General features: G+C 37.2%; 2 protein-coding genes and 1 non-coding gene across 3 annotated transcripts; 1 reads left to right on the top strand and 2 right to left on the bottom strand.

The window, feature by feature from the left end:
- The first annotated feature begins 478 nt into the window (after positions 1–478).
- LOC141642983 (uncharacterized) lies at positions 479–3,548 on the top strand. Its single transcript, XM_074451992.1, has one exon. It carries the CDS (start codon positions 591–593, stop codon positions 3,375–3,377), a length of 2,787 nt encoding a protein of 928 aa, XP_074308093.1. The 5' UTR covers positions 479–590; the 3' UTR covers positions 3,378–3,548.
- Positions 3,549–15,632: 12,084 nt separating this feature from the next.
- On the bottom strand, positions 15,633–22,771 carry LOC141642982 (callose synthase 11). The gene is made up of 4 exons (XM_074451991.1): positions 17,238–22,771; positions 16,440–16,614; positions 16,166–16,291; positions 15,633–16,067 (listed from the first exon to the last, which is right to left on the bottom strand). The coding sequence occupies exon 1, from the start codon at positions 22,607–22,609 to the stop codon at positions 17,261–17,263; it is 5,349 nt and encodes a 1,782-aa protein (XP_074308092.1). The 5' UTR covers positions 22,610–22,771; the 3' UTR covers positions 15,633–16,067; positions 16,166–16,291; positions 16,440–16,614; positions 17,238–17,260.
- Positions 19,531–19,611, bottom strand: LOC141645271 (small nucleolar RNA J33). Its single transcript, XR_012544854.1, has one exon. It is a non-coding gene; the product is annotated as a small nucleolar RNA J33 (small nucleolar RNA).
- Positions 22,772–23,031: the final 260 nt, after the last annotated feature.

The raw sequence follows: 23,031 nt of genomic DNA, 5'->3' as shown, positions 1-23,031 counted from the left end.
CTTAAATATCACCTTGTTAATTTGTTATCCTTGGCATTTCGATTCCACCAATTCTCATTGGAGGCGGATACTTTTTGTCACAAGCTGAAAACGGGCCAAATGTTGTCATTTTAACGAGAAAATTCCACCATTTTAATATCAAATTGTTATAGCTTAGAAATATTTTGGGTAACTTTTTATCTATGAGTTACATTTTAACTCGTATTCAACTTACTTGTGACGAAATATTACCCATTATACCCACAGCCGCTACCTTCGATGCACACCGAGTAAACCCTACGTGCAAACCACGTATAACAGGTAAGCCATCCGAGGGTGACATGCTCGAAGTTTATAAGACATGGACTCGGGACAGGCTCGAGGTCTATAAGACATAAACTCAAACAAAGAATACTCCACAAAATTTTGCTCTTGAGGAGACTCTACTGAAATTTACCAAAATTTAACCACTAAACTTCACCCAAACGGTCAATATTATCCATCTTCATCAACACTTACCCTACTTTAGTTACTCATCCTAAACGAAGTGAATAAAACACAGAAAACCAACCATTAATCTTGTCATCCTCCATAACACAAAGTCAACAACAATGAACAGAAATCATCACCCTCTCTTCTCCATCATCATCGTCCTCCTCCTCCTCCTCCTCAATCTTCCTTCACTAATCACACCACAACCAATCCCATCTAGAATCTCATACACACAACACTGTCCTCATCTCCCTCCTTCTCCACCTTCCTCCACTCAATCCCCACACTTCACTCCTCATATCCCCACTTTCCTCGCCGCATACACCACCCCTTCCGCCACCGCCCTACTGGACCCCACCATCACCACCTCAACCACCACCGCCACCCTCATCCCCCTCACCTTCTCCCCCACCACCAATCCCTCCCTCTTCAAACTCGATTCCACCTTAACCATTCAATCGTATCGTCGTCGCGGCCGATATTTGCTTACATCTCATGGTGGACCTCGGATCCAACGCGGTCCCAGAGTGATCCGCTTTCGGCTATCTGGGTATTGGGATTCGGCTTCTGGGGAATTGTGTATGGTTGGGTTGGGTAATAAAGCAGATTTGGAACTTGATGTTGTTTTTAAATCTGTTTATCCTAATACCTCTCTTGTTAATTCTAGTTTGGTTTTTGGGTCTTTACAAAGTTTGGATTTTGATGGTAGAGTGAGCTTTTTTAAGCCCGTTTCGATTATGGGTTTTAGTAGGATGGAGTATCATTATTCTTTGATTAACGATAATCAAGCTATTAGTACTAGTAATAGTAATAGTAATAGTAATAGTAATAGTAATAGTTCTTTGTTGTCGAATGCTGGTAGGTTGTTTAGGAATTGTCATCAGATTAGTAGTTTGGCTAGTTATTTTGAGCTTGATCATGGGAAAGATTGTGGTGGTGGTGGTGGGGGTAGGAATTGTAGTTTGATTGATGGGTTACTCGGGTTTTTGCCAAGGTTTATGTCGATGAATGAGATTGATTGTACCGGCCAGAGGTTGGTTAGGGTTGCATTTGTCGTGTCGAATGTTAGTGATGTACGGAATGGTGTTAGACAGCCATTGGATCCTGGTAGGACATTGGTGGCTGAGGGAGCTTGGAATGAGGGGAAGACTATGATTGATTTCGTCGTGTGTAGGATTGTCAATTTCACTGAGGATCCGTTGAATGCTTCTATAGGTGATTGTTCTATAAGGGTGAATTTTGAGCTTCCTGATAGATTGTCACTTAGGAATTGGAGTGTTGTTTCCGGTCATATGTGGAGTGACAAGGGTGTTGATGAACCGGGTTACTTTGATAGAATTGAGATTCATGCTTCCGGGACTAGGAGAGCTGCGCTTCCTGATATGAAGTATGAATACACTGAAACTGGAAGGGCGGGCAAGTTTTGTGCAGAGAAGAAAGGAATTAAGCACAAGGGGAAGATTTTTCCGGACCCTTATTCCCAAGATCTGAAATTTGACATGGATGTGAAAAATAGCAAGGGAAATACAGCTTGGGGTAAGGCTAACCCTGTGTTTGTTGGTGATCGCTTTGTGCAGAATATGTATCCATACTTCCGTTCTACGGTCTTACCAACTCCGAATGTGGTTGGTTCAGTAAATAGCACACAATACAACACATCGCGGCTAAATGTTGCCTACCGAATCATCATCTCACCTAGAGATGAGTTTAAGGTTGGCAGTAAATCATTTACAAGTGATGAAAAGATAATAATCTCTGCTGAAGGCTTATATGATGCTAAAGTCGGACACCTTTGTATGGTGGGCTGTTGGAATCGTGAAACCGATGACAATGTATCTCTGAATACTAGTAGAGCGGATTGTGATATATTTGTCGACATTCAGTTTCCTCCTCGTGATAACAACAATAATTTAGCTGTCAAAGGGACTATTGAAAGCAAACGTGATAAAACCTCGGATCCTCTCTACTTTGAGAGTCTTGATCTCTCGGGAACTTCTCTCACTAGGAGTCAAGTAAAGGAAGTGTTTTGGAGGATGGATTTGGAGATTACCATGATCTTAATTTCGAACACACTAGCCTGCATTTTTATTGGGCTGCAGCTCTTTCATGTGAAAAAGCACCCGGATGTGCTTCCATTCATTTCGATAGTAATGCTCATTGTAATCACCTTGGGTCATATGATTCCCTTGCTATTGAACATGGAAGCCTTTTTCTTATCAACCCATACCAAGAAAACTGTGCTTTTCGGGACTGGAGGATGGCTTGAAGTGAATGAAGTTTTAGTCAGAGTTATTACCATGGTCGCCTTTCTTCTTGAGTTTCGTCTCCTGCAACTAACATGGTCTGCAAGAGGGGATGACAGTACCCAGAAAACAGCGTTACAAGAATCAGACAAGAAGGTTATCCGTTACACACTCCCTCTGTACGCAGTCGTAGCCCTTACTGCTTGGCTAGTACAGCAATTGAGGGGCCAACCAAAGAGGTCCTTCCGGCCTCTCAAAATCAGCTCGAACTCCAGTTGGACCTTCTGGGGAGATGTCAAGTCATACGCCGGTTTCATTCTTGACGCCTTTCTGGTCCCACAAATAATGTTCAATGTATTCTCAGACTCCAAGAGGGCGCCACTCTCGGTTCCATACTATATGGGGACAACAATAGTTCGGTTGCTGCCTCATGGGTACGATCTATTCAGGGCTCATAGTTCGTCGTGGAGTTATGATCCATGGTACATATACGCAGACCCTGGAATGAACTTGTATTCAACAACCTGGGATATTCTTATATCATGCCTTGGTCTGGTTTTTGTGGTCCTAATTTACCTGCAACAGCGATTTGGTGGACGTTGGTTTGTTCCAAAAAGATTTAACACGAATGTTGCATATGAAATGGTCCCTATAGGGTTGTAACCTATGTTTACTCAGATTTAGAAATATTGACGCGGGTGCTTGTAGTCCAAGGACTATTTTTGAGTATCACTGTGTTGCGACTTACTAGTACTAGTAATCAAGGAATTATCTGAAAGCAAACGTATGAATACTAGGAACACAGATTTAGTAAAGGGATCATTTTTTGGGTCAGTGGGATTATACACCTAATGATGTTCAGACATTTGCTACACATCCCAGCATGTGTTGTGCTTGAAATAACAAAGATCACAACATACTCCCATATAGTTTACTTTACGTAATTTATTTTCGCAACGAATTTTACTTTAACCTTTTTGTCCATTACTTTTTTTTTTTTTTTTTTTTTTTTAATTAGGTAAGAAAACTAGGTTGATTTTATAGGGTAGGACCAACCTATTTCATCCTTTCGAAATGAGGGAGGTAAGTTAAAGCCACCGGCTATCAAACCACCTCGAAAGAGTTGGACATGAATGTCCAATAGTAGTCATGAAGTCAGCAACTTTGTTGGCTTCACGAAAGCAATGTTTAATTATCACTTCATCGAAAAAATGAAGGTCTAATTTTACATCTTTATAATACTACTAGTTGGAAAGCCCGTGCGATGCACGGGACTTTTATTAGGATCATTTTCAACAATATAAATGTTGAACATCCTAAGAATTTTGCACTTTTCTTTAAACAAAACCTATACTTAGTTTTTCTGGTATGAGAAAATGAATTTTTCATGAGATTTTGGGTAAGAGCTTAATTTCATCTTTTGCGTAATTTATAGGGTTTAATTGCTACAATCTAAACCTAAGGGGCGCAATCTCACAATTAGCGCTCAATCTCACGATTAGCCAAAGTAATGGGGCTCAATGGCCACTTCGCGCTTTATAATTTGCTTAACGTTCATTATTGATTGAACATATGATTTTATAAGGTAAACTAATTGACATTTCGATAACACATTTTTTTCCTTTACATAGTAGTTTTGAGGTTTTATTGATAAAACAAAACAAAAATGACAATTCATTTGTGTTTTAATTAATTTAACATTGCGTGTTTTACATACAATATTTACATAGTACGCGTCTTCTCTCTTTGCATCTTTTTAACTAAAGTATGATAGTGACTAATATATATGTGGTACATTGTATACCCTTTGACTTCTTAAATCCCTTCTTTTTGGACTTCTCCTCCGCCAACTTAAAAACGTGTTTGACGTCCTCCATTATAGTCAATGACTCTTAGAACGTTTATGACAATGAGTTTTAACTTGTTCTCCTTCAAAAGTTTCTCATTAGGTCTCTCTTATTCCAAAGAGTTCTCTTAGTCTCTTACCCTCATTATGACATAGCAAAACTAAATCGACCCCAAACAAACTTGACCTGAACCCGAATTGAGGACCCAAATATGATCAAAACCTAAATTGGCTTGCTTATTTAACCTGACCCGAATGTTTATTATCACAAATTGATCATTATCTCTAAATAATTAATTTGAAAATAAACAATATACCCGAAAATAACTTAAACGCGAAATGACCCGACTCGACCTAGTCCAACCCGAATTCCGCCAAACCCGAACAACACGAACATGGCCTGTTTGTTAGTCTACTCACCTTACTCTTCTTTTATTGCCAGCCTTAAATGCTAGTGTTCTATTCGTACCAACACCATATTTCTCTTTTCTTGTGTCTTTCTTGGTAGTCTAGCTGTACTCCTACATAATGTTACCTTCTCCTCTGGGGGTTTGCCTATTTCACCTTCTTGCGGCATGTGTCACCATCACTATAAGACCACCATCCACATAATGTGAGACTTTCCTTCGCTTCACATTGTGTAGGGTTCTTGTGAGCTCTCGTTTATCTTCATCTACTCCTTTAATTTGACTCTTAACTTAGACTTTTTCATCAACACTTCAATCACTCCAACGCGTCTTAATTTACTTTCATATCTTCTCCTTATTCATTTGGTGGCTTTGGTTAGCTTAGTGTTAGACCCCTTTGACCCGTAGTGGGTTTAATGCTTTATTACTCATTTTCATTGCTCTTCATGATCTCTTACCAACACTCTTGAAATCCGCCCTTAGACACCTGTTAATCGAATTTTTTAAGGCCCTCCTAATTCTCCGTGGCACAAGATCATTGTAGACGCCTCCTTTTGCGCTACTTCTATTTTGGTGGGTATTGGTTAGGTTGCTTGTGATCATTTAAGGCAGTGGTTAGAAGGATGAACTTTCAAGTGTACTCCATGTACTCCTTTGGAGCGAACTACTTACCATTCAGGTTGGTCTTCTTTCTTGTGCAATCGCATAATTAAGTTGTTTCATCATCAACTCGCTAAGTCTTTCGTCTTTCTTGCTACATACTTCCTCCATTCAACTTTTATTGTACTCCTTTTTGTAAAATTTATTCCAAATTAATTATTCCTTTTCTAAATTAATTTGATAAGCTAAAATAATGGATTACCATTATTCCCCTAGTCTTTTAACTATTTGTCGTTCCATCAAAATGACATTGTACCCATTCTTCCCAAATAAAGGGGTAGAGTAGTAGTTTTACATTTATCTCTTAAACTTTCCCAAAATAGAAAGTAGGACACTAAAGTGGAAGGGAGGAAATATTATTCAATTAAATTACAATGTTTTAAAAATGGTGGGATAAAATTCAATCATGAATAACATAACATGAATTTTTGCAGTGTTCTATGTTTTACAAATGTTGGGTGGGTATAATTAGACATTATCTTAAAAATATTGTTGTTATTGTATTTGAGTTGATTCCTAATAGTATATTCTATAATAGTAATATTAATATTTGATTATTGGTATTGATGATTTATGGCCTGTTGTATCGACTTATGCCTTAAACACTAAGAAATTCCACTTCATACATTTAACATATATGCTTCTAGGATGGTATGATGTGAATCATAAAAATCTTAATCAGATTGTCATACCTAGATAATTGTCATTGAAGATCTATAACCTAATTCAAGATCATGAAGTAGCCATTAGCTTACATAAATTTGGTGAAGTGGTAGTATTAGTCAAACAAACGTTCTAAAAACGCAAAATTTAAAGGTGTTGTCAATATTATTATTCATACAAATCCTCCCCATATATCGTTGTTTCCTACAAAAGAAATTCACTCGGAAAACACTATGTCAATATCACAAATAGTCATGGAATATAAAGTACTAAACTGCCTCCCATTCCCATTTGTTATGAGACATCTTTAACATTTTAGTTCATTTTCAACTGGAATATAAAGTACTAAACTGCCTCCCATTTGTTATGAAATATCTTTAACATTTTAGTTCATTTTCAACTTAAGATAGAATGAGAAATTAAAGTTACCATTACTTATAAATTTATACTCACTAAAATACATATGCATGTGATTTAATAAATTTAATCTACTTATATTACGATAAAATTAAGTAAAATTTGTTTTGTTCTTAAGAAATCTACTTTTATTAGGATAATTTTTTAATTTTTTTTAGAAATCTACTATTGTTAGGATACATTTAATAACATTTTAGTTCATTTTCAACTTAAGATAGAATGAGAAGTTAAACTTACAATTACTTGGAAATTTATACTCACTACACTCTCTCTCTCTCTCTCTCTCTCTCTCTCTCTCTCTCTCTCTCTATATATATATATATATATATATATATATATATATATATATATATATATATATATATATATATATATATATAGAGGCAAGATCCGGTGAGTTTGCCACTTTTCGTGAGTTTCCCCCGCCTATATAAGCAAATGACCTAACAAAACCAAATTAGCAATTATTTTACAAACAAACACACGATCATTCATTTCTCTATCTTTCTCTCTCTACTTTTTTATCATCAAACACTGTTCTTCAAAATTTTGATCATCAATTCATCTGATTCTTCACTTTTTTTTTCGATCCACAATTTTAGCACAAATTCATTAACTATTTCGATTAAATCACTTGAAACTATCAATCTGTTCATCAAATTTTATCAAATTCATCATCCGGAAACCCTAATTCTTCAAATCCAAACGAAGGTATTACTATTCTTCTGATTTCTGATTTAATAATCGAATAACTTCAGTATTTGAATTAAATAACAAATTCTGACATGATTTAGGTGTTTTTTTACCGTAATTTTCAACTTCAACGATGATGAATTCAGATGATCAAACTCTTACTCTGCTTTATAATATTGCTGATAATCAAACATCGATGAATTCAGGTATAAATTTGTGAAATAATGTTGATATAATAAATGTTGTTATTAGGTTGATAAGTTTTGTGAAACTTTTGTTCATTATATTGATTATTTTCGTACTGTTACTCATTTTGTTGTTTAGAAAGTCGTTAGAATAACTACCACATAATATCACAATAATTGCATGTAGATTTCATTCAATATCTAGTATTTGAATAACTGATTAGTATAATACAATAACTGAATTACAGTATTAAAATAACTGTACTATTGCATTAAAATAATTGTGATGCATTGTGCTGGCCTTGACTATCAATTTGAAAAACCTCCTTTTTCTAATAGAATAACTGGTTTCGTATAATACAATAACTGCATTATAACATTAAAATAACTGTTGCAGGAGAGATTGTTTTTTCCATCATAATGACTGTTTTATAGGATCTGGCAAAAATATCTTTAAAATAAACAACTAGTTAATAATGAAATAACTGTACTATTACATTGGAATAACTGTGATGCATTGTGCTGGTCTTGACTACCAATTTCAGTAAAAAAACATCCTTTTTCTAATAGAATAACTGGATTCGTATAATACAATAACTTCATTATAACATTAAAATAACTGTTGCAGGAGAGATTGTTTTTCTCCATCATAATGGCTGTTTTATAGAATCTAACAAAAATATCCTTACAATAAACAACTAGTTAATAATGAAATAACTGTACTATTACATTAGAATAACTGTGATGCATTGTGCTGGTCTTTACTACCAATTTTAGTAAAAAAACATCCTTTTTCTAATAGAATAACTGGATTCGTATAATACAATAACTTCATTATAACATTAAAATAACTGTTGCAGGAGAGAATGTTTTTCTCCATCATAATGGCTGTTTTATAGAATCTGACAAAAATATCCTTACAATAAACAACTAGCTAGTTAATAATGAAATAACTGTACTATTACATTAGAATAACTGTGATGCATTGTGCTGGTCTTGACTACCAATTTCAGTAAAAAAACATCCTTTTTCTAATAGAATAACTGGATTCGTATAATACAATAACTTCATTATAACATTAAAATAACTGTTGCAGGAGAGATTGTTTTTCTCCATCATAATGGCTGTTTTATAGAATCTGACAAAAATATCCTTACAATAAACAACTAGTTAATAATGAAATAACTGTACTATTTTAGATTAGAATAAACGTGTGTGCATTGTGGTGGACTAGGCTACCAATCTCAGTAAAAAGCTCCTCTCTCTGATAGAATAACTGGATTTGTATAATACAATAACTTCATTATAACATTAAAATAACTACTGCAGCAGAGATTGTTTTTTTCATAATAAAGATTATTTTATATGACCTGACAAAAATATCCTTACAATAATTACTATTTAATAATGAAATAATTTTACTATTACATTAAAATAACTGTGTGTGCATTGTGGTAGACTAGGCTACCAATCTCACTAAAAAGCTCCCCTCTCTGATAGAATAATTGGATTTGTATAATACAATAACTGCATTATAACATTAAAATAACTGCTGCTGCAGAGATTGTATTGTTTTGTTTTGTATAGAATCTAAGATATTGAATTTCTACTACACTAGCTCATTAGCTCAAATGGTAGAGCATTTGTGCAATTGCGCAAAGGATGTAGGTTCAATTCCTACATGGGCTTATTATTATCAACAAAGATTAGAATTGCATACTCATGTGTTTACAATAAGGCGCTTTCGCACATCGAATTACATGGTTGATTGAACGATAATGCTAATTGTTGCATTTGTGAAGATGCTACTGAAAAATACTCCATTTGTTCTTTAAATGTCAGTACAGTAAGACTGTGCTAGACATTATCGAGAGTTGGTTAAAGATTAAGCTTGACAGGGCTAATATACTGAATTGGATTAAGAAAATCAAGAGATCAAAATTGCAGAGGATATATGTGACAGTCGTTGTCGTTTCCTGTATATATATCGGATTTGGATTCAAAGGAACAAGAGTAGGGTGGATTGCATTCTAGACTCTGCTGTAGTTGTTGCTCCTCGTATAAAAAAAGACTTAAGTCTGAGATGTAACTTTGTTTATTCACATCCTTTGAAGATGGCTGTAAAAAATTGAGAGTATGTGCAGCATTTAATTTGTGACTATGACTATTTTTGAGTATTTTAAAATAAATAGATGAACAATAAAACGGAAAACGTTCAGCAATAAAACAGATGGAAAAACAAAGAGATTGTGTCTGTTTTTGTGAGGATTTTCTTAATCGTATTGTGAATACTAAAGCACGGCATGTGTTAGTTGTAGGTAATTAATTTCACTTTTCATGGTTTTTGAGGATCAACATGGGAACATTGAACATCAATTTGACAAGCATGGGTCCATGGTAAAAAACAATAAGATCCCTGCACTATGACCATGATTCCTAGATTGTGAGATATTGCCACTTCTTTGATGACAGGTCAAAACTGACCTGTAGGGCATTCCGTGCACAGTCCCTTACAGTGGTTGTTTCTGGAGTTATACATAAGCTATGACCATGATTCCAACTTCTATATTTAGCTAACACATTAAGTTTTCTAATGATATAAGAACCATAGGATGTGCTTAAGTATACAAGGAGATATGATAATTGGAAAATGACCTGCTTTGCAAACTACTTGTCGAACGCTACAAGGACATATTCCCTTTTGCCCCTAAATAGCATCCAAAAGTGAAGAACACTTGAGTAATCTTTCAAACATTCCTATTGATGAGAATATAAGGGACTCCTATCCCTTAGCTTCGGCTGCAGTATGTAATAACTAGTATCCTAGCGGCTGTTTGCTTTTAATGTGTAGCTGCAAATCACATTGCGACATTAACATAATCACATTTACTCGTCTATGTAGGACTTGAACCCACATCTTGTGCAATGGCACAATGCTCTACCTTTTGAGCTAATAGACGCTGATTTTCCGTAATTGACAGTTATACCACTAGTGTCTCTTTAGTGATTATTTATGCAACACTGAATTTCGCCTCCTTATTTTTGCACATAAAAGTAACAGAGGAACTCCTAATGTTGTACAAGTAAAGCAGCAATATTATGAACTCGTGCAAAACAATGCAAATTCTCAACAATAATTAAACATCACTCCCCTCTCACACAAGTTCCATTTGGTGAGTATCAGGCAAATGAGAGTAAAAGACAAGAAAATTGAGACTTGAAAATTGTAATCAGAGAATGACGGGATTAATAGAATAACTATTATTAATAGAATATATTTTTAACATAGCAAACAAGAAATAACTACAAAATACAATAACTGAGTTTGAATAATACAATAACTCGGTTAAAGTAATACAATAACTGTTTTTAACAGATTAATACAATAAACAAGGAATAACTACAAAATTAGCAGTGACTTACATACAAACATCAAAGAAACTCCAACACGTTCTTGTTAATTCCCAAATTAGCAGTGACTTGCTTTTGTAAAGAGTTATGAATATCAAACTTCAGTAATAATGAGTCCAATCAAATTCTTAACTAGTCATTTCCATTCAACTAAGGTACACAACACCCAATAGGTCACTACCAGATACAATAACTGATTTTTCATAATAGAATAACTAGGTTAAGGTAATACAATAACTACGTCAATATATTACAATAACAGAATTATTCAAACAACAAACACATTATATCTTCATTAGAATGCACAACGAAATCACAATAAAACAAAAACAACAAAATTCAAAAACGCAAAAATAAAATTACGAAACCCTAGAAATTATGCGAAAACAATAGGAAATGTAATTTAACAAGAAAAACACAACAAATTGAACTACGTAATGAAAATGACTGAATAAATTGAAGAGTAAACACAAAAAAACAAGAAATTCATGCCCAAAACAAGAAATTGAAAAAAGCGAAATTGCTGGAATTCAATGTAAAAATAGTACAAAAGAAGAGATTCATTACCTTATGAGACGAAATTGAAGATGAGTAGAGTTAGTGAGCACGAAAAACAAGAATGACGGAGAAAATCGAAGAAACAAGGACGAACGAATTGAAATCGCAGTAGAAGAAGAATTAGAGAGGGAAACAGTGAAAAGGGAGAGAAATACTGAAAAAAGAAAAAAAAAAAAGGAAACCGCAAATCTTACATCTTTTATATACAAGATGTAAGATTAAATCTCAGCCATTCTTTTTAATTTAGATGAGTGGTCCAGATTTAGAGGGGTAACTCACAAAGATTGACCCAACTCATATGATCCTATTTCTCTATATATATATATATATATATATATATATATATATGTGTGTGTGTGTGTGTGTGTGTGTGTGTGTAATTTAATAATTTTAATCTACTTTTATTAGGATATAAAATTAAATAAAATTTACTTGTTTTTAAAAATCTACTCTTATTAGGTTAATTTTATTAATTTTTTTTTAGAAATTTGCTCTTGTTAGGATAATTTATTAAATTTTTCTTTAAATTATAGGATTTCTAAAAACGTTGGACTTTCTAATATCGCATTTTTTTTAGAAATCTACTATTGGTAGGATACATTTAATAACATTTTAGTTCATTTTCAACTTAAGATAGAATGAGAAGTAGATAGAATGAGAAGTTAAACTTACAATTACTTGGAAATTTATACTCACTACACTCTATATACATGTGTGTAATTTAATAATTTTAATCTACTTATATTAGGATATAAAATTAAATAAAATTTACTTGTTTTTAAAAATCTACTCTTATTAGGTTAATTTTATTAATTTATTTTAGAAATCTGCTCTTGTTAGGACAATTTATTAAATTTTTCTTTAAATTATAGGATTTCTAAAAAAGTTGGACTCTCTAATATCGTTTCAAAAGTTTCTGCTTTATTAAATTTTTCTGATTGATTGATTTGCTTACCCTTCATGAAAAAGAACCTCCAAATTATTCTCTCAATTACTAACACTACCACACCATCTTAAATTATTCAATTTCTAATTGTAAAAAACAAAATTTGATTTTAGAACAGTTCGTTAATACTATAATTATGGATCAAATTAAGGTTCTTTTCATCATATTTCTAGAACTTTTGTTTTATTTAGGGTTTTTTGTTAACCATAAATTATTGTTCTATGCAATGGCTGTTGTGTGGTGACGAGATGATGGCATGGGTGAAAAATGACGCAGGTGGAGGGCGGCACAGGGAAGGGCGGGGATCGGTGTCGCAGTTGAAAGGGTTAAGAGGAGGAAGGGTTTTGGTACGGGGATGGTGGGCCACGGTGGCAGAAGGGTGGAGGAGGAAAAGTGATGAGGTTGTTTGTGCAGTTCACTAATTTTTTTGTATGAAAAATTCATCAATGCAGTACAATTATCAGAAAAATTCGAGAGACATGAAATTAAGAGAGAAAAAATGAGAGGGGTAGCTGCCCTTTACGGTTAGTCCTTTTTTAAGACGAAACTTTTTATGTTATATATTATTCTTTAATTCTTTTTCGGGCTTTAAAGTGATATTCTTGTTTAACGAGAGTTTTCTATTGGTGCCCTTTCATTTATGCTTGCTACCTGGTAATTTCAAAATCTTGACTTTCTTTTATCGTTCCCATCTGAAAGGATGGTATATGTTGATTTTCGATCAATCTAGTTTCTTTACCTTATAAAAATAAAAAATAAAAATGAGAGGGATAGTATGGTCAAAATTGTACTATGATGAGTAAAATGTATACTGCGTAAATCAGCACCCGGTCGATTAACTTTATGCACAAGAATTAAGAACCGTGTTAACGAATGGAAAGAATATTAATTAGCTAAATATTCTCGAAAAATATAAAAAAGCTATACTCCCCGGGACGGTCAATAGGGGTGTTCATTGGTCCGGGACCGGACTGGACCGGACCGGACCAAATTCTTTGGACCGAAGACTAAATAAGGGTTAAAAGGTGGACCGAACCATATTAATATTGGTCCGGTCCGGTTTGGACCAGAAAAACGCGTGGACCGGACCAAATATGATTGTCATGTACATGCCTAGCATATAAAATTAGAACTTTAAATGTTCGTAACCAACGATCAAAATAAGCAACATTTTTACTAGATTTAAGTACATAATTACACATCTTATAATACGTGTAAACAAAGTTAGAAAATAAAATCAATAAAATTCCAATTTTAAAGATTCTTTTCTTATATAAGTTTGGTCCATGGTCCGGTCTGCGGTCCATTCGGGTTGGTCCAGGACCGTACTGAAGACCAAAGTAGAGTAAATAGGTGGACCGTGGACTAGACCAAATAAAATTTGGTCCGGACCAAATGGTCCGGTCTTTGGTCCGGACCACTGAGTGAACAGCCCTACCGGTCAATTGTTGTCCTTTGGTCTTGACACAAAGACCATGAAAAGAGGAAGGAACCAATTACTAAATGACAAGTGGAACAAATTAAGTTTGAATTATCAAATTGCTCATCAAGTTCATTCTCAAAATAGAAAGGACAACAATTAACTGACGCATCCCAAAATATAATAGGACAACAAATATCGGGACAAAGGGAGTATGATTTTTTCTTTCACAATTTCTCCAGTACTCTTAAGAATTTAATTCCCCTTTCTAATTACCTCAAATAGTACACTTGAAAATGTAAGTGGAATAGTAGTTGCGTCATTCCATGTATTTTGCAATGAAAATAGCACAAGAGTTCAATTCTTGTGGAAAACTCGAGCTATTAATACATGGAAATTGTACGACGACGAATAAGAGGAAAATAAACAAAGTTTTCTAAAACGACTTATATTAAAGAATGGAGGGAATACAAAGCAACTTTTGATCTTTGGCCAAACACATTGTATAGAACATGTAACAAAACAAGTAGATAAAATAGATGCGGAGTTATGAGGGATTATTTCGTTAGGATCTCCGGACAGATTGGCATGTACGTACATTTGTGTATACAAGATTACAAGTTTCAAGTGAAGAAGACGGAAAAGAAGAATGTCAAACAACAATCATTAAATAGAAACTGATGCATATTGAATCTTGATTTACACAGAACTGGAAGATAGTCAAATGAAGCACATCTTGATGATACCTTTGAATCAGTTATATCTACGATTTGTGATGGACAGGTTATTCAAAATCAAAACAAAAATCTAGCAGTTAGATCAAGGATGCAACTTCTATCAAACTTTTTTTTTTTCCGGTGCCGTAAACGAAATGAACCTGTAAACTGAATATACAGGCATTATCCTGAATGATTTGTCCCCACTAAGTATGGTTCATGTTTATTCTGAAACCGAACCGTCAGTATTGGAATGGAGTTCGCTCATGAACTCGACTTAGGTTGATATACGTCTTTTTAACCGACCACTGCACTATGCAAAAGTGATCCGTAGATGATCGACTAAGAAGACTGCTGTTGTAGGGTACAACTCACGGAAAAAAAAGGCATACAACAGCAGTAACCCCTTAGTCGAATAGGTTTTTGTACTTGCCCTTCTATCCTATTTATATTACCCTTTTCGATTTTGTAATCGAGTTTGATTGTTGTTTTCGTACTAGATAAAATAGTTGCAACTTTGCAACTGTTTCTGAAAGATAAGATGAGATTAGTTGTTTTCATCAATAAAACCCCAGTTCAGCATTGTACCATCAAAGTTCAAAGGGACTATAAGTAAAAACCATTTTCTTCTTTTAAACAATCTAATTCTTTTCGAGGAAGCTGTCTCAAAATAATTGCACTCTTACTACTAAATAAGTAACCATTCTTTTTTATGAGTTCATCTCAAAATAATCAAAACCAGACCTCTCGGAAACGCCATCATTAGGATCAAAATGTAAATTATGCAGCAAAACCATGAAACTAACACGCCCTAAAATTGTTCTAAACGACATTCACAACAAATGTAAGCTACCCTTCGGATTTTCTAAAACAGAGTTATGGAGGAGAGAGTACATCGGAAACTTTCAAAGATTCAGAGTGAGTAATTAAATCAATAGCTCAAATTAGGCCTCGAAAATGGAGCATGATCACAAAATAGAGAAAAAGAAACAACACTGCAACAGAAAAGCAAGTAAGCAAATATATAAGGTACCTTATTAGTTTGCTTTTCAGCACTTGTCAAGAGTCGATGTAATTGTGATAGCTAGATGAGCTAAATTTCATCGACCCATTTATAGATTTACCTGAATTTCCATACCTAACATTGGTTAACTCATTAGGCTCGTGGACATGAAAATATGGACAAAAATCTACAAAAGGAGAAGCTCCCAAGACTACAGAATGACATATTGAGCAGCGCAAAATTCTCCCTGAACGACTACACACTAAATACCATAGAAAATAATACCGATCTAAAAGGGAGGAGCGAAAATGACGGGCCAAAAAATCATACAGTATGTTACTGCGCAGGAAGATAACAGCACTTGATCTAAGGGATATACTGCAAATCTATGAAGATAAAAAAGTTGCTGCTCTCGGATGGCTGAAAGGCTGCGAAACAAAAATCAAATTCATCGATGTCAATCACTGAATGCACTTGCAGGAAACGAGGTATTATCATTCAGGTGGAGCTCATGAACGCGAATTACCTATGTTCAAACTAGAGATGAGATAACTTGACTAATTCAGAAATTAGAAGCCTACTATGTTCACTGGAAATATCCCCCTCACATGAAACTTCGTTGGAAATTTGCTGGTCTTTGATGGCTGAAAGGCTGCCAAAAGAATTAAAAAAATCAAATTCATAGCTAGATGCAACGAAAAGTAAACAAGGAAAAAAACAATAATATAATGTCAATCACTGAATGTGCTTGTAGGAAACGGGGTATTGTAATTCAGGTGGAGCTCATGAAAGAGAATTACCTATGTTCAAATTAGAGATGAGATAACTTGACTAATTAAGAAATTAGAAGCCTATTATCTTCGTTGGAAATATCCCCCTTACATGCAACTAAGCACTGCTGCGCAAGTCACGTCATACACAATGGAGCGTTCTTCATGAGAGAAATAGTGCAAGTCTATCGGCCAATGGCTCAGTCTGAAAAGAAACACAAAAACCATGGAATTACTGCAGCAAAATGCGTACGGAAAAGGCAAACCGATTAAAATGGTAATCACATAAATTAATTCGCCTAAGAAACTCTGAAATTCATAGAACTAGAGGCACTAAGAAGTACTCCGTATGGTAACAACATTACCCTAGAGCCTCAGGGCTCTTGTAGATGGTGGGCGGAGGGTCAGATGTACACAGCCTACCTACATTGTTAACAGCAAAGATATATAGTTTCTGAATGCCCGATGACATGTGTGAAACTGTGTCGAGAATTCCATTGAATAGCAGGCTGAGCCACTAATAAAATCCACCTAGGGTTAGATTAAAAAGTTCCACAAAATCGATTAAATGTTTTATGAGGTTACTACAACTTTTTGACTTGCTGAGTTCTTTTGCTTTTTTTTTTTTTGGCGAGAAGTGGGTAATATTATAATAGTAAAAACATCACCGTATCTAGAAGTGCGTCATTTTATCTTTTTTTTTTTGGGATTGGAAGAACATCAGACAAGGCACTAATAAGTGAATAGAAAAACAGGACAGCCTAAAAATCCACCAAATTGTGCCCTTGCAACAAAAGAGGCATCGTCGAGTACTAGGAAAAGAATTACCTCTATACACACTCGAAAGGAGATCACTTGGCAGTAAGGAGCTGAGAAATTTCAAGGCCCCGGCTGAAAGCGTCATTGAAAAGGATCCGAGTCTGCATTGACTGGAATCCAGGCATCCATGACAATAATGCCATCGGCGTCATTACTATGATGCCGAAAAGCAAATCATAGATCCGAGCCAGGGAAACCACAGTCTCCCACAACAATGTAGTTTGCAGAAAGGGACGGAGCACTTGAGCAATCAATATAATGCCCCACCCCGTGGGGATAAACGCGAGTAGACTAGTCAAGAGGTCAAGAACCACAAGGTCGGTGAATTTCAACATAATGATGGTCACCAATACAGTTACTGATATGACAGAGAACTGAATTACCCTGTAGTATATATGTTTGGCAGCAGCATATCTATCCCGTGCATATGCTATGATTACATAAATCCCGACAAGCACGAAGAAGGAGACCCAAGAGAGTAAATATACGGCAATACTCTTCCTCCCTGAAGCAATCTTTAAGTGGTACACAATACCATACTGGAAAAAGAAGAACCGCAAATCAAGTATTATCTCAAGTAACTTCCCCCATAAACCGGTAGTTTTGAGGTGTTCCTGCTCTTCATACCACCACGTCTCCCAACTACGGTCTGCCTTAGTGGAAACTCCACTACCATACCAAATCCACGTTATGAAATCCTCAAAATCATAGACAGCTTTCAACCAATCAAACCCAGAAGGATTGAAAACAAATGGCGCCATTATCCATGAAACTACGAGGAACCAACTGGAGATTGACATGGCTATGTATACAAAGGTACCCTTGGCCAGTGGACTGTGAGAAGCATAAACGACTAAAATGACCCCAAGCTCTATGGCCTTCACGAAGTGGCTCCGGGAATAAAGCCTGTAGTTCTCCGCGAATTTCTTATGTTCGACAACAAACCCACGTCCAGTGGCTCGGTATTTAGCCCCCCCATGAAGGATTGTTCGGCCGAAATAATGGCATCGGGTTCCCAAGGAGAAGGTGTAAAACAATGATGCAAGCTGAAGCTGCATTTTCAGGAAATCCCAGACAGCTGGAAGAAAACCATGTTCAAGAGAGTTCTCAACAATCATTGGTAAAGCAGTGAACATACCTATTTGGATGACAAACTGCTGGTTCACAATAGCACCTAAAGCTGCATTATTGCTGCTATTTTTCATGGCAGCCTTCTCGACACCACTTAAAGCAAGATAGAGGCGGCCCCACAAAAATGTATAAACAGACAGCACCACCATCATGGTATTGAAGTAAAACCCGACAGTGGTGTAAAAGACCGAAAGCATCCGAAAGAAATCCAGCCTGTGGCCCAACCTGTACACATCCCTGCTCAAAAGTTGCTCACCATTGCCACTAGCAACTTTGGCTTCAAACATGGCAATCTGATTGAGCCCTACATCCCTACCCTTACCCACCTGTATGTACTCATGGTGAGTTACATTGCCACCTCGAAGTGTGCAGTTAAACCCTGCAAAAATATCCTCACTCAAGTTAATCAGTTTAGAAGCCTTGCTGATCCCACCACGAGCCAAGAACCAGAACCTGTCAAATACATCAGGGTGACCATAGTGCATCCGCACTTTGAGAGGGTTTGCCAGAACACGCTGTCCGAGGGTTACAAAACTTGTCTCCTGAGCAGACATAAACCAAGCAAGGGAGGATACAGAACCTGTGAAGATGTTTTCTCTAACTCCAAGAATGGTGGGCCTCCTGATACCGTAGTACTTGTTGAATTCATCCAAGAGATTCCTTATTTTGAGAGCTTCCTCAAAGTAATTGTCTTGATTCATATCAATTGTTTGTAAGGCATCACCTCGAGTAAAAATGAGAGCATGATTCTGGTTCTCCGGTTTTCCTTCACCAAGCTTAATGGGTCCCGGCAATTGCACCCTGTATATCTCCACTTCCCTCTGCAACTGCTGATCATACTTGACAAGAACAGAATAGTACTCTACCTCCTCCCTCCCACGGTGTACCTCATCCACATAAGCAACTCGAAGAGCCTCGTTGTTTTTCATGAGATACAAGATTTCCTCGGCACGCGAGTCTCCTGCTATCTTGTGGATCCCGTACACCTGACAGGCTACAACATAAGTGAATTTCATCATGGCATTCCCAAACTCATGCCCTTTGTACAGAAGGCTCACCCCACTCACAGCCCTTGAGAGATTACGGGAAGATGTGGCTCTCATTGACCCTAAACTCTCCCAATTGTTACTCTGAGTCAAGGAGCCATACGAAGCAATTTGTTGACAGCCAGCCCTTATGTCCATTTCAGAGGCTGAATCCAAAAAGGAGAGCATCTTCAATGCCCTATAATAATACATCATCCCCCTAACGGTACGCGACAAAGTCTGTCCACGATAGGACGCCCAAAGGCGTAAGTCTCTCGCTTTTATCGTCCAAATTTCTCTCTCATCCTCCAAACCTTCCCTTCTCATCCTCTCCATGAAGTTTTTCCACTCGTCTTCGTATATCTTTTGCAAATAGAACAATATGGAGATTCCATCCTCATTAGGTGACTGAAGCTTGCTACTGCCGTAGATTACATCTTCGTCATAGTAAGGGGTCAACACAGTGAAGGCCATCATCTTTTCAACCTGAGGAGCACGTGGCATGTTCATGAACAAAGAGTTGCTGAAAAAAGCAATGCGCCTTCTCGCCTCTATATTTGTAGGCACACTATGCATAGAGTCGCGTGAAGTAAGAATTGTGTACAAACGCCGTAACTGCCTGTAAAAGAAGACATCCTCTTCAGCAGGAAATTCAACAGCATTCTCAAATAGGAACCCTGAATCTTTACCAGGGTTTTGAAGAGCCAAACCTTCCTCTCTCAACGTCGCTACGGTTTTCTTTTTACTCGGGAGTTCACGAACACGAAGCTCGTATAGAGCCTGCAACACATTGATCACCCCATCAGTATCCTTCTCAGCACTCAGCAGCAGCTCAGCAAGAGCCACCAATTTCGCGTGAATCTGTGGCAACGATTTCAGCTTGTAGTTTGCAGTGAACTCCCCGGTGGACATATAATGATCCATCTCAAGGAACAGTCTAGTCACAATTGAATGCTCCTCGGAACCATACTTTATAACATGATGCAACAACAAATATTTGACACTATCATAAGCCTCAATGATTGCACATCGCCTATACTCACTCTTGCTAATCTTTGACAAAAGCCACCTGTCGGAGGCAGTATCCGTCTCTCCTGCCTGACTGACAGAGAGAAGTAACTCATTACAAAGAAGAACACACGGCCAACGAACGACCCTAATTTCCCAGCAATTTGGGGGGAGCTCGAGGAGCTCAACTTCTCGGTCACTAAGAAGATCTTCTTCCCTCATACTAACCATTATCTCATTCCACAACAAGGCAAATCGGGTTGCCTCCACCTGGCTAGACTCAATCTTGTTATAAGCTTTCCCAAGCCCATACCGCAGCCTAATCCTCTGCACGGCATCTCTTAGTTTGTTGACTAAGGTCATCACTGGCACCGTGGGGAGCTGTTCCTCAGGCATGAGATTGAACTGCATGGCACTAGCAAAGAACTGAAACCGAAGCCTCAACTGCCAAATACTCCGAATTTCACCCAAATGTGAAAACAACCCCACATAAGCACCCACAACTGAGGAATACACAGAATACCATATCTGCAGATCTACCAGATAAATAACAATCACAGGAAGCCACAGCAAAACGACGGCAATTCTATTGGTGTTATTGAAAAACTCATGCCAATTATAACTCACATTCTTGAGTTTCATAAGCGCCCTAGTCGGCTCTATCAAGGGCTTAATCTGAAGGAAGTAGCTAAACGCAAATTTAGAAACTAAAACCAATATCCAGAAGAAAGAATACTTGACATTATTAATCAAACCTTCCCTGACAGAGCGGCCAACGAAAATCCTGGTATGAAACCACCACGTAAGCCAGTAAATCAACGGGAAATTAGCCTCCTCAATAAAATTCCTTACCCAAGGAATGATGAAGAGAACAATGGACAACAACTCAGGTATAACAAACACAAAAACCGCTTTCAAAAACACCAGAATCTGATCATTAGCATCTGTCAACCACCTCCCACGATCATGCCTATCCTTATGAATCCAAATCCTGGCATAAAAGACGGAAAACACGACAATCCAAGCAATTGCCACCATAGACTTTAAGACCATCCTGACAGCAAGCCACCACGTCTCCCTCCCCACCAAACTATACTGCATTCCGGCATCAAGAATGGACTGAACCAATCTCAAGCCAGCCCACGTAATAAAGACAGTGAGCAGCTTAACCTGAACATCCCTCTTCTCCACAGCTTGCCATGGTTTCCATGGATCCCTGGTCCCCTCGGCGGCGACAATGACCATTGCCTGCAACATCAAAATCAACAAAATCCAAACCCTATCAAAACTCCTAAAGACATTCCAAAAAGACCTTTGCTCCACAAAACCCGTCTTCCCAACCCGACCCCTCTTCCTACCAGTGGTAAAATAAGCACTAGTCAAATCCAAAGGCCACTTTAAGGACTTAAAACACCTCCTAGTCCAAAAATACTCATTCAAATCATCATAATTCCGCCAAGCCGAATGCGGTTTACTCCCACCCTTACTCACACCAACCTCGTCCTTAACAACATCATACAAGGGCCTAACAACAGTATTAAGAAACGAATTCTCCCCAATCGTAGTCGGCACATACGGCCTACCAGTCTCCCTATCAGGGTGATCCTCAATAACATAGTTTAATTCGTAGCACAAGTGGTGAAATATATAACAAATACACTCGGGCATAAACCTCAAGTTGGCGGCCTCCCCCCAAACCAACAAATACAACGAAACGTACAGCATTTCGCGGCGTAACTCGTCGGTGTTGCGGCGGGTGAGGTGGGACTTGACAGCGTGGCGCTTGCCTAAGAAAGAGCACCAAGAGGTGTAATTGGATAAGAGTTTCTTCCGGAATTTGCGGAGGAGGGTGAAGTCCAAGACGGAGGGATTCTGAGGAGGCGGGTAGAGACGCATTTGGGCGTTAGCGAGGTGGAGTACCAGGTGTTCGCGCGTGTTGCGGACGTTATCGCGCTGGAACCCGAAGAAGAGGCCAAGCCAGTCAAGCAGGTCGTACGTGTCGTGCCAGGTGTGGAAGGGGGGTTTACGGAGGTCGTCGACGGCGCGTAGGGCTGACGCAGCGGCGCGTACTTCGGGGTAGCGCGTGGAAGGGTGGTCTATTAGGAGGTCATGAATGGGGATTATGTTGAAGGGTTGGTGGGTTGGTTGTTGTGGTGGTGGCGCGTGAGGGTGTGGTGAGAAGCGCGAGGGAGTGGCACGTTGTCGGAGGTTGTTCATTTTGAGTAATGAAAGGTGAGAAGGGGAAGTTGAAAGTAGTAGGGAAGGAAGACTGAGGAGGAGGAGGAGGAGAAAGTGGAGTTATGGGAGAGAGAAGGAAGGGAGTTACTTTTTTGTTTTGTGTTGTTTAAAATATTAAAATAATGGCTGCTGCGTCTGCGTCTGCGTCTGCGTGTGTCTTTTGTTTTCTTATCAACACTTGTCTACTTGTTTATGTTTTTTTTAACTTTTAATTAACACTCAAGGACAAGGAATATTTATGGTTTTTTTGTTGGTTTTCTAACGTTACATTTTTGGATATACTCCGAAAATAGGGTCAAGACTCAAAAGTTTTTAAGTTAAATCTTAAATTTCCAGAGTTTCGTAATTTCATCCATCGTCACCGTTGTTAATATTAAAATCTGGACCTACATCGATCATTA

The sequence above is a fragment of the Silene latifolia genome, chromosome 2 (genome assembly GCF_048544455.1).
Source record: "Silene latifolia isolate original U9 population chromosome 2, ASM4854445v1, whole genome shotgun sequence".
NCBI classification, from domain to species: domain Eukaryota; kingdom Viridiplantae; phylum Streptophyta; class Magnoliopsida; order Caryophyllales; family Caryophyllaceae; genus Silene; species Silene latifolia.
The sequence above is the reverse complement of the archived record's forward strand: the minus strand, read 5'-3'. Positions and strand labels throughout refer to the sequence as shown.

Coding starts and splice junctions, on each gene's coding strand:
- LOC141642983 (XM_074451992.1), top strand. CDS start 591: ATGAACAGAAATCATCACCCTCTCTTCTCCATCATCATCGTCCTCCTC.
- LOC141642982 (XM_074451991.1), bottom strand. CDS start 22,609: ATGAACAACCTCCGACAACGTGCCACTCCCTCGCGCTTCTCACCACAC.